This window comes from Panthera uncia, chromosome B1 (assembly GCF_023721935.1).
Source record: "Panthera uncia isolate 11264 chromosome B1, Puncia_PCG_1.0, whole genome shotgun sequence".
Classification (NCBI taxonomy): domain Eukaryota; kingdom Metazoa; phylum Chordata; class Mammalia; order Carnivora; family Felidae; genus Panthera; species Panthera uncia.
In genome coordinates, this window is record NC_064811.1 from 165,812,709 (window position 1) to 165,825,516 (window position 12,808).

Genomic DNA, 12,808 nt, shown 5'->3' on the forward strand with positions numbered 1-12,808 from the left:
TATGCCAGAGTGATCTTTACAAACAGAAATCGACTCTCTTGCATTCTTTTTAGTTAATTGTGAAAAATAATGTAAATGGAACTTGGGAAATCAACTCAGTTTTTGGTTACCTAGTAACTAAGACAAGCTGTTGTCAGTTGTATGTACTCCAGGATAAATGCTTTGATAATTTTTCTTTTTCGTTTGGCAAGGGTGTTCTCAGCATAAAAGCTATATTGTGCAAAGGACACCAACGTTTTTGGCATTTCAGGCTTCAAAAGGAAAATATAACTAAGAGTAATAGAGCTTAATTTTTTTTCATTCTTCTCTGGAAGACCCATTTTTGCTCTTTATTTCAGGGTAATGAAACTTCTAGATATGAAGCTTGTAGGGAGAAACTTTTATGACCCTACAAGTGCTATGGTTCTACAGCAGCACAGGTCAGTGGTGTTTTTCTCTTCCTTACTTTTGAATGTTCTGGAAAGAAATTTTTCATTGTGATTACCATATTTAGTACAGAAATCTCAACAGTATTTTATGATTGTGAATACAATTTATCAGTTAAATCTGTTCCACAATTTAGTTTTTTTAGTAAGTTCACAATGATGTTGATTTAATTTGATTCGTGGTGCTTTTTCCATTGTTATTAGGGAGGCGGATGGTATTTACTCACTTGTTTCAAGTGGGGCAGGGAAGTATCTGTGGCCCTTTTAGAACCCTAAGATAAAACTCATCTGTCCCTTCAGGTTGCAGATCTGGCCAGGCTATGCAGCTAGTATCCGAAGAACAGATGGAGGTCTTTTTCTGCTAGCTGATGTCTCCCATAAGGTCATTCGGAATGATTCAGTGCTGGATGTCATGTGAGTGAATGTTGGGATCAACTTTTAACAAGCTAACAATTTTCTGAAAAGTTTAATAATAGCTGGTAACAAATACAGATTGGCCATTGTTCTTTTTGGGTTTTAAATTGTAGAACTGATTAAGGGTACTGAATATATGTGCTCTATTGATAAGTCTTGCTGAGGTAGGTATTACTTGCTGTACTTTGAGGAGGAATTGTATTTAATGCTCTGGTTAAGAAGGCTTGGTTTAAAACATTCACACCCTGAGGTACTTGGGTGGCTCAGTCGGTTAAGCGTTAAGCATGTGACTTTGGCTCAGGTCGTGATCTCATGGCTCACGAGTTCAAGCTCTGCTTCCAGCTCTGTGCTGAAAGCTCAGAGCCTGGAGCCTGCTTTGCATTCTGTATCGCTCGCTCTCTCTGCCCATTCCCCACTCGTGTGTGCATGCGCGCTCTCTTTCTCTCCCTCTCTCAAAAATAAACGTTAAGAAAAAGTTAAAAAAAAAAAAACACTGACACCCTGGATTTTGTTTAAATGTGCTACTATAGTGAATCATTTACTGTAGTAAATATAGATGCGTACAATTTGTAATGGCTTCACGAAATCTCATCTTATAGATTAAATCTGCGTTCATCGCGGAGTCTTTAAGGCTATGTACTTAGAAGTGGAGTCACTTAATGAAAGGGCTGAACATTATAGAAACTTGATAAATATTTCTATAATAAAAATACTTAAATGTACGTTGACAAATTACCCTCTAGAAGACGTTAGTTCATTTTTTTCACCATCTGTGTACAACTACTGGGTGTTATCAGGCTTATAAATCTTTGCTTATCTGATAAATTGATTGATTCATTCAATATGCATTTGAGCTCCAATTACATACCAGAGCCTTGAGATATATCAGTTAACATAACAAAGATCCCTCTTCTCATGGAGTTTACATTGTAGTCAGGTAAGTGAATTGTATAGCGTACTGGAAGTGTTGAGAGCTTTGGAAGGAAGAAAAAGAACACAGGGTAGGAGAGATGGGAGTACCAGGGGTGGGATGGGGTAGGTTGGAGAGCTGTAATTTTAAATAGAGTGGTCAAGTTTCTTTGTGCCAATACTTGCAGGAGATGAGGGATTTAGCCAGGTGAATATATGGTCAAAAGGACTTGTTGTCAGAGAGACAGCTAGGATAAAGGCCTTTAAAAGACAGAAATATGCCTGGCTCATTCAGAGAGTGGCAGGAAACCCAGGGTGGCTAGAGCAGAGCAAGTAAAAGAGTGATGGGAGGAAGGAGAAGATGGAGGAAATGACAGTATAGGGCTTTAAAGGCTACTGTAAGGATTTTATCTTTTACTTTGAAGTGCAGGACTTGTGGCTGGAGTGACATGATGTGGCTTGAGTTGTAAAACGATCCCTCCCATTGCTGCGTGGAGGAGAGACTTTTAAAAGGGTAGGGATAGAAGTGGGGTGACCAATCAGGAGTCTCAGTGGCGACATGAAGATGGCAGCAGTGGAGGTGGTGAGAAGTGGTTGACTCCTGGTTTCGTGTGTGTGTTAAAACTTAAGTTTATTTATTTTTGAGAGCAAGAGTGCGAGTGGGGGAGAGGGAGGGAGGGGAGAGAGAGAGAGAGAGAGAGGGAGGGAGAGAATTACAAACAGACTCCACACTGCCAGTGGAGAGCCCCATGCAGGGCTTGAACCCATGAACTGGGAGATCATGACTGGAGCCAAAGTTGGAAGCTTAACTAACTGAGCCACCCAGGTGCACCCTGAATATATTTTGAAAGTAGTGCTCAGTCAGTTTCTTTTCTACTCTTTCACCATTAAGTATGTTATCTGTGAGGTTTTTTTTTTCCTTCAGTGTTCATTTATTCTGAGAGACGGAGGGAGAGTGAGCAGGGGAGGGGCAGAGAGAGAGAGGGAGACACAGAATCCAAAGCAGGCTCCAGGCTCCGAGCTGATGCGGGGTTCGAACCCGTAAACTGTGAGATCATGACCTGAGCCGAAGTTGGACTCTTAACCGACTGAGCCACCCAGGCACCCCTCTGTGAGCTTTTTTAGAAGCCCTTTTTCAGATTGAGGAAGTTCCATTTTATTCCTAGTTTATGAAGTGTTTTTATCATGAAAGGCTCTTGGGTTTTGTCAATTGCTTTTTCTATTGAGATGATCATTTTTAAAAAAATTTTTTTTAATGTTTATTTATTTTTGACACAGAGAGAGAGACAGAGCATGCGCAGGGGAGGGGACAGAGAGAGAGGGAGACACAGAATCAGAAGCAGGCTCCAGGCTCTGCGCTGTCAGCACAGAGCCCAATGCGGGGCTCGAACTCACCGCAAGATCATGACCTGAGCCAAAGTCAGACGCTCAACCGACTGAGCCACCCAGGCACCCCAAGATGATTGTTTTTTAAAAAACATCCTGTTTTTAGGGCGCCTGGGTGGCTCAGTCGGTTAAATGTCCAACTCTAGATTTCGGCTTAGGTCATGACCTCACAGTTCGTGGGTTCAAGTGCCACGTCAGGCTCTGTGTTGACAGTGCAGAACCTGCTTGGACTTCTCTCTCTCACTCTTTCTCTCTCTCCCTCTCCTTCCTTTCCCCTTTCTCTGCCTCTCCCCTGCTTGCTCTCTTGCTCAGAATAAATAAATTTTATTTAAAAAATCCTTTTTTAATTGATCTTTGGATATTAAATCAACCTTGCATTCATGGGATACATCTTACTTGCTCATGGTATATGATTTTTTTCTATATGTTGCTAGATTTAGTTTGCTTGTATTTCGTTGAGGATTTTTGTCTGTATTCCTAAACAATATCTGTATCTTTCTTGTGAGGCCTTTGTCTGATTTTGATATCTCGGTAATACCAGCCTTATAGGAAGAGTTGGGAAGTAGTCCCTTCCTCTTCTGTTTTTTGAAAGAGTTTGTGAAGGATTAGAATTACTTTCTTTTGAATGCTTGGTAGAAAGTCAACAGAGAAGCCATCTGGGCTTTGGTTTTTCTTTGTGTGCAGTTTTTAAATTACTAATTCAATTTCTGTACATGTTAGATATTTATCAGATTTTCTGTTTATTTTTGGCTCAGTTTTGGTAATTTGTGTCTTTCTAGGAGTTTGTTCATTTTATTTAGGTGATCTAATTTGTTAGCATATTGCTGTTCAAAGTGTTCCCTTACAATTCTTTTTATTTCTATGAGCCAGTTGTGATGTCCCCTCTTGAATTCCAGGTTTTAGAAATCCAAGTCTCCTCTTTTCACAGGTAGTCTACCTAAAAGTTTGTCAATGTTGTTGACCTTTTCAGAAAACCAGTATTTGGTTTTGTTGATTTTCTTTATTTTCTGTTCTCTATTTCATTAACTCCCACTCTTATTTCCTTCCTTTTGCATACTTAAGGTGTAGTTTGCTCTTCTCTTTCCAGTGTCTTGAGGTGGAAGGTTAGTTTATTTGGGATATTTTTTCTTTTTAATATAGGCTTTTACAGCTATAAATTTTCCTCTAAGTAATGCTTTAGCTGTATCCTGTACATTTTGGTATGTTGTGTTTTCGTTTATATCTAGTTCAAAATATTTTCTAATTTCCTTTATGATTTCTTGTTTGATCCATTGATTATTTAGGGGAGTGTGTTGTTTAATTTCCATATATATGTGAGTTTTCTGAATTTCTTCTGTTTTTGATTTCTAATTTCATTCTGTTGTGGCCAGACAACAGAATTGTATTTCTATCCTTCTATATTTATTGAAGTTGTTCTATGATCTAGCATATGATATATATTGGAGAATGTTCTGTGTGCGCTTTTGACATTGTAATTTTAACTCAAAATTTTTTTTACATTTATCAAGGAAAGTGCCAGAATCAGAACAACTATGGTATACCTTTATATTGGAAGGAGAAATTCTTCCAGGCAGAGTTTGAGACCTTTGACATAGGCAAACTTAATGACAAACAAGAAAGAGAAGCACTAAAGTTGTCTAAGGATGTGTGTTTGTGAACCGTATTTCAGGTTCCAAGCACAGATAGAAAGGGCCATGAGATCAGTGATCCAACTATCATTGACCCTGGAATTTGAACTAAATAAACACAGTGAGCTTCTTTCACAAATTGCCAAGACAAGAAGTGCCTTCCTAACTAACGTTTGACCACTTGCTTTTTTACAAATTGGTTGCTGGATTCATGGACCTTCAAGTATGATGTCTCTGAAGTGTCTCTGAACCAGGCTTTATCTGGTTTATGCCTCCATGCATTCTTTATAGAACACCCTCATACATTTAACAGAGACAAGGAAATCTAGGGCAAAACAAAAACATATGAAAGAAGACTTTATGCATCTAGACAAATAACAGCAAAAGCAAAGTAAGCAAATGGAAAATAATCAAGTTAATGGCAAAAATAATTTTCAAAACAAAGACTTGGGTCCAAACAATGACTTTTTTTTTCTTTTTTAATTTGCATCCAAGTTAGTTAGCATATAGTGCAATAATGATTTCAGGAGTAGAATCCAGTGATTCGTCTCCTACGTAAAATACTCATTGCTCATCCCAGCAAGTGTCCTCCTTAATACTCCTTGTCCATTTAGCCCATCCCCCCCACCCAGAACCACCCCCTCCAACAACCCTTAGTTTGTTCTCTGTATTTAAGAGTCTCTTATGTTTTGTCCCCTTCTGTGTTTTTTTTTTAATATTTATTTTTGAGAGACAGAATGCGAGCGGGGGAGGGGCAGAGAGAGAAGGAGAGACAGAATCCAAAGCAGGCTCCAGATTCTGAGCTGTGTGTCAGCACAGAGCCTGACGCGGGGCTCCAGCACACAGACTGGAAGATCATTACCTGACCTGAAGTCTGACGCTTAACCAACTGAGCCACCCAGGCACCCCCCTTCCTATTTTTATATTATTTTTGCTTCCTTTCCTTTATGTTCATTATTTTAAATTCCACATGAGTTAAGTCATATGATATTTGTCTTTCTCTGACTAATTTCGCTTAGCATAATACACTCCAGTTCCCTCCACATTATTGGCAAATGGCAAGACTTCATTCTTTTTGATTGCTGAATAGTACTCCATTGTATGTATGTGCGTGTGTGTGTGTGTGTATCACAATCTTTTTTATCCATTCATTAGTTGATAGACATTTGGGCTTTTTCCATACTTTGACTATTGTCAATAGCGCTGCTATAAACAGTGCACGTACCCCTTCAAAACAGCACACTTGTATCCTTTGGAGAAATACCTAATAGTGCAATTGCTGGTCATAGGGTAGTTCTATTTTTAATCTTTTGAGGAACCTCCATACTGTTTTCCAGAGTGGCTGTAACAGTTTGCATTCCCACTAGAGTGCAAAAGGGTTCCTCTTTCCCCGCATCTTTGCCAACATCTGTTGTCGCCCGAGTTGTTAATTTTAGCCATTCTGACTGGTGTGAGGTGGTATCTCATTGTGGTTTTGATTTGCATTTCCCTGATGATGAGTGATGTTGAGCATTTTTTCATGTGTCAATTGGCCATCTGGATGTCTTCTTTGGAAAAGTGTCTTTCATGTCTTTTGCCCATTTCTTCACTGGATTACTTGTTTTTTGGGTGTTGAGTTTGATAAATTCTTTTTAGAGGATACTAACCTTTTATCATGTATGTCATTTGCAAATATCTTCTCTCATTCCATCAGTTGCCTTTTAGTTTTGCTGATTGTTTCCTTTGCAGTGCGAAAGCTTTTTATTTTGATGCAGTCCCAGTAGTTCATTTTTGCTTTTGTTTCCCTTGCCTCCAGAGACATGTTGAGTAAGGAGTTGCTGTGGCCTAGGTCAAAGAGGTTTTGTCTGCTTTCTTCTCTAGGATTTTGATGGCTTCCTGTCTTATAGTTAGGTCTTTCTTACATTTTGAGTTTTGTGTGTGTGTGTGTGGTGCAAGAAAGTGGTTGAGGTTCATTCTTTTGCATGTCGCTGTCCAGTTTTCCCAGCACAATTTGCTGAAGAGGCTGTCTTTATTCCACTGGATATTCTTTCTTGCTTTGTCAAGGATTAGTTGGCCATATATTTGTGGGTCCATTTCTGGGTTCTTTATTCTTTTCCATTGGTCTACGTGTCTGTTTTTGTACCAATACCATACTATCTTGATGATTATAACTTTGTAATATAGGTTAAAGTCCGGAATTGTGATGCCTCCAGGCTTGGTTTTCTTTTTCAGGATTATTTTGGCTATTCATGGGCTTTTCTGATTCCATACAAATTTTAGGATTGTTTGTTCTAGTTCTGTGAAGAATGCTGGCATTATTTTGATAGGGATTGCCAAACAATGACTTCTAACCTGAAAGGTCATTAGGCAACCAAAGCCTAATGAAACTAGTCAGAGCTCAGCTTGTTGTTGGGATTGACTCACTGCAGCAGATCTGGTGGACAAATAGAGTTAAGCACAAAAGGCCCAGTGAGTGCATCTGTTGGTCTGAAACTCCTGGAGTGTTGCTGAGGAAGAGCTTCCATAGTTACCTTGGTGAAACCTTCAGAATTGCCAAAGAATGATGAGACTTCTGTTTTATCTGAAATAAAGAAAAGGCTGAGTTCCTGCTTATTGCAGTAAAAGACTGCTGACCTTACATAGAGTATTGGAGAGGTATGGAGTTCAGGACGGCAGTCTTGCAGAGGGGCAAGCAGTAGAAAGTGGTTGCTCAGGCAGTCTATTGTTGATTGATTAGTACTCTGTGGGATGCTTATTGGATTAAGGCGTTCCTCAATGTATAGAAACAAGGGGTTGACATTGGTTAGATAGCTTGCAAGAGGTGACTTGATACAGATGTATTAAAACTGGATCTTATGGGGGTGCCTGGATAGCTCAGTCGGTGGAGCATCTGTCTGACTTAAGCTCAGGTCGTGATCTCACGGTTCATGTTCGTGCTGATAGTGTAGAGCCTGCTTGGGATTCTCTCTCTCTGCCCCTCCCCTATTTACCCCCCCCCCAAAATAAATAAACATTTAAAAAAGTGTTTTTAGGGGCACCTGGGTGACTCAATACGTTAAGCATCCGACTTCTGCTCAGGTCATGATCTCAGGGTTCTTGAGTTCAAGCCCCACGTCAGGCTCTGCTTTGACAGTGCGGAGCCTGCTTGGGATTTTCTTTTTCTCCCTCTCTCTCTCCCCCTCTGCCACTCTCTCTCTCTCTCTCTCTCTATCTATCCCAAAATAAATAAAACTTAAAAAAAATTTTTTTTAAACTGGATTTTATGGCTACTGGTTACTGTGGCTACAAAATTATCTTTTCCAAAGTTTGTGATGATTTCTTTTTAATTTCCAGGAGGATATGAATGTTTATGTTATCATCTACTTTTATTACTTAATTTCTTACACATTAACATTAACTTAATAAGAATTTATTTTGTAAATGATTAGCAAGTGTTCTTATCCATTTTTTAATGATATATTTCCCCTCACTAACTTGAAATGCCACTAGTGATCACTGGACACTCAATCCTAATGTATATTCCAGTCTCATTTGGATCTTATTCTATTCTGTTTTTTTCTTTTTTCAGATTTAGTAGGGCACAGTGGACACAATCAACCTTATACATTTAAAGTATACAATTTGATGAGTTTTACTATACTTATATACCTATGAAACATCGCAGTGAAGATCATGAACATATCCATTTCCCACTCAAAATTTACTCATGTCTGTTTCAGACCTCTCTCTACCCACCATGGGCAGCAAGCACTGATCTGGTTTCTGCCACTAGAGATAAGTTTGCATTTTCTAGAATTTTCTAGAAATTGTAAGTAGAATTATATGGCATAGACTCATTTTTTGTTTTTTTGTTATTTGGTCTGCTTTCTTTTCAGCATGATTTTTTATTTTTTATTTTTTATTTTAATCTCAGTAGAGAAGTCAGAGTAAAATAGTACAGTTAAAAATCATTGATTTTTATCTACTTTTCAATGTTGAATATTGGAGTAACAAGATATAGGTCTATATTCTTTATCTCCTGCCTTCCTCAGTCCATTTTTAGCTTTTTCTTGATTGGGCCTCCCTCTTCCACATCTTCCACGTACCTTTTCTAATGCAAAGACAATGATTAGGGGAATGGGCTTTGGTGAGAGAATACTAAAAACTGTCATGGAAGATTTTGAAAATAAATTACAGCTTAAAAAGTGTTTGAATATAGATTCTATACTAGTGGTTACTTTTGATTTCCACAGCTACATATGTATAGCGAACTGTGTTTGTAGCCATCTCTCCTCTGTATTTAACCTAGCAGACAGAATAAGGCCACACACACACACACACACACACACACACACACACACACACACACACACTCACACTGCATCTGGCATGTATCAAGCACTAATGGCAATGATGGAGATGATATTTGCAAGCACTTAACACAGTTCTATTATCTGTGCTAGGCACTGTTCTCAACGCTTCGTTTATATAAAGTCATTGTGTTCTCTCAACAACGCTATGAGTTAGGTTCTTTCACTGACCCACTTTCACATGAGGAAACCAAGGCACAAAGAGCAGTAACTCGCTCAAAAGTTTCATAGGCTAGTAAGTGTAAGACACAAGATTTGAACCCAAGCATTTTGGCCCTGGGTCTGTCATCAATGTTGAACTGCTTCAGGTGTCTGATTTTCATCACTTACTATAGTCTTTCTTAGGGAGAGTTCTGCAGGACACTAATTATCCAGAGTGGTAATGAACTGAATGTTCATTCTGTGAGGTAAAAAGGAAAAAGGTGGGAGGAATCTGGTTAAATACATTGGAGGTAAATCAAGCTAAGTACGTTTCTTTAGTAGCCTGATATGCTAATGTATGCAGTGAATCTCTAAGCAGGGCTTATAATATGCAGAATGGACTCAACTTTTTTGATTGTACAACCTTTTCCACACTTCTCACAACTTCTCAAGGGATCCGTGTTTCTGAAGAATATACCTTGGGTGACACTGACCCACAGAACAAAGTCCAAGCTCCGATCCTTGACTTACAAGGACATTCACATCTGGTCCCTGCCTATCTTCAGCCTGTGCTTACCATCTTCTGTCCCTGTTCCACCTCCTTGTCCTCCCCATCCCCAGATCCCTGCTTGTCCCCTGCATACTGCTGCCTCTGCCTGGAGTGTCACTCATTCCTCTGCCCCCTGGCATTTCTGCTTGGCAGATTGCTTCTTCAAGTATCAGCTGCCTCTGTAAACTTTCCTGGACTCCCTGGGCATATTCACACATGCTTCCTGCGAGTTACCTGTGTTGGCTTGTTCACGGCATTGTTTAGAGGTTACCTTGAGGGTACATTTGCCTATGGTGAGTCTGCTCATCTGCATCTTCAGCATCTTCACCAGTGCTGTATAATGATAGGTATTTGTAATCCTTTCCATTAGCTCAAAAGGGCAAATATAGTTGAAAGAATGTTTTGTTGTTCCACTGTAGACTATCCTAATAATGATGATACAAAATAATTATTTTGTTTGATTTGTTTGAATAAATACCCTTTTTGAAGGCAAACTATGAATTTTACTAATTTGTAGTTGCTGTTTTTGACTTTTACCTTTTCACTATTTTTTATTGATTTTGATTTTTTTGGTAATGTTAAAAAGAAAAGAGATGAGAGTCCTATCTCTTTAAAGAGACAGCTGGAGCCTTCCGGTGCTATATAGCTGTGATCATATCCCTGAGGTACTTACTTGCATCCCCTATCCTTTTCACTGTGCTCTGCATGTACAAATATGATGACCAGTCTTTTGTCTCTTTCCAAAGGCATGCCATGTATCAGCAGAACAAAGAAAACTTCCAGGATGAGTGCACTAAGCTTCTGGTTGGCAATATTGTTATAACCCGATACAACAATCGTACCTATCGCATTGATGATGTGGATTGGAATAAGACACCAAAAGATAGCTTCACAATGTCTGATGGGAAGGAGATCACATTCTTGGAATACTACAGGTGGAAAGAAGAGACTGACTGGGCTTTTGCCTTTGGGAGGGTGTGGAATGTAATCTACCATTCTATTGCAGGATATTGAGTTCCATAGTAGCAAACAGCAGGACACTTTTAAAATAATTGGATTGGTAATACACCTAAGGTTGAATGAGTTTGTTTGTGGGATTTGATTTGAATATGCTACCCTTACAATTTCATTTCTTTTAGTGCATTTGGAAGTTACTTTATAAATTAATGCCAGGGCTTTGAATTATATTTCTTTTGCTGGTTTAGAAGTCTGGTTGGAGAGATAAAATTCGAGTCATTAATCATTTGACTATCATTTTGCCTTTCCAGTTGCCCAAGCCTTCAACCTGATACAGTTTTAAGCAAATTTTTCCCTGGACTATTAGACAGTTTCTCCTCCATTTAATTGCAGTGTTAACTTGAGCCTGCCTTTTCCAGCTATAAATACGCTATGATGAGTTTCTAGTGGATTCTTGACAAGGGTATTATGCAAATTGTGTGCCTCAGTGCTAGTTAGGAGAGTCAGACTGTGTTGCTGTTAAGAGTAGTGATGCTGCTTCTGAAATGTTTTCCTGCCTCTGCCCTGCTCTAGCAAAAACTATGGGATCACAATTAAGGAAGAGGACCAGCCACTGCTGATCCACAGGCCCAGTGAGAGACAGAATAACCAAGGGATGGTGAGTGGGGAGTGTCAGATTTGTACTTCCAGCTTAAGTTCTTCATCTTCATCCATGGTGCTGGGGACCCTGGAGCAGAGTTACAATGTGGTTGGGGAATGCTGTGCACGGCTAGGACTTGCTTTTGAAGTCCCTGTAGTGAGGAGCTAAGTATCCATATGAGCAAGTTAGGTTAAGGAAGAAAGAATTTGCTGCTAAAGATTAGAGCACTGCATCCATTAGGGAAGTTGTAGACATTTAACAAACAGGGCTAGGGGCCAGGGGAAAGTGCCTTGATACTGATTCCTCGGTCTTAGGTGAGAAAGCTGAAGATCAATGGGTTAGATGAGATGGAGGTATCACCTTAGCTTGTATGGAGGCCCAAGAGGGACAGATTGTTTTCTTCTAGTTTTTCCTTTCTTTTTTACCATATCAGTATTTTCCCCTTTACCAGGGTGCCTGGGTGGCTCAGTTGGTTAGGGTTCTGACTTTGGCTCAAGTCATGATCTCATGGTTCATGGGTTCAAGCTTGGGTTCAAGCATGGGGCTCTGTGCTGACAGCTTGGAGCCTGGAACCTGCTTCGGATTCTATGTCTCCCTCTCTCTCTGCCCCTCCCTTGGTTGTACTCTGTCTCTCTCTGTATCAAAAATAAACAAACATTAAAAAATATATTTTTTTCCCTTTACCTAATACAACAGGCTCAAAGTATTGTGACTGAAGGGAAAAGGGTAAAATACTTGCAGTGTTTCATTGCCCTCTTCTTTGGGGTTTTATGTTCCCTAGTGTGCCAGTTATGTCCCTGCAGGCCCAGCCATGAGCATGGCATGTCTGTCAGGTCACAGGAACAAGACAATCTTCTACTTCCTTATTTTTGCTTTCCATTCTCTCTTCAAAGCTGCTGAAAGGCGAAATCCTGCTGCTGCCTGAGCTTTCATTCATGACTGGAATCCCTGAGAAGATGAAGAAGGACTTCAGAGCCATGAAGGTGAGAACTGCCCATGTTGAATGGAAGTCCTTTTTGATAGCAGCTTGAGCTAGACCTGGGCAGGTTTGTGGCATCACCTGGTAGGTCTGTTCTTCCAGCCTCCAGTTCTCCTTTCTATAAAACATGATCCAATGTCCCTTCCCACACGCTATGAAAAAGCTGATCAGATTTCCCTTTTGAAGAGTGTTACAACAATGGAATGATTGGATTATAAGGTAAAAGGAAACAAGTATCTGTTTTAACCCTAACCAATCAAATAGATGACTGTAAGCTAGTCATATGATCATAAGGTTTTTTGAGAGCACTGAGTTTTTCTAGCATTGCTACAAGCCTTCAGTCTATTTGAAGGAGTGGAGGAGATAATGTAGCAAAAGGCAATCCACAAGTCAGAGGCTGACGTGAAAGGATAAAAGTTTATCTTTGGGTCTTGGAGTGTCCAGGAGGTGT

At 39.6% G+C, this 12,808-nt stretch overlaps 1 protein-coding gene across 3 annotated transcripts in view; it reads left to right on the top strand.

Annotated features, from left to right (window-relative positions):
* Positions 1 to 12,808, top strand: part of PIWIL2 (piwi like RNA-mediated gene silencing 2) — a 75,417-nt gene that overhangs the window by 10,779 nt on the left and 51,830 nt on the right. For all 3 annotated transcript variants that reach the window (XM_049631536.1, XM_049631535.1, XM_049631537.1), the window contains 5 exons: positions 339 to 419; positions 726 to 839; positions 10,528 to 10,716; positions 11,312 to 11,396; positions 12,272 to 12,361. In XM_049631536.1, coding sequence (XP_049487493.1) covers positions 339 to 419; positions 726 to 839; positions 10,528 to 10,716; positions 11,312 to 11,396; positions 12,272 to 12,361 — 559 coding nt within the window. The remainder of the gene's footprint in view (positions 1 to 338; positions 420 to 725; positions 840 to 10,527; positions 10,717 to 11,311; positions 11,397 to 12,271; positions 12,362 to 12,808) is intronic.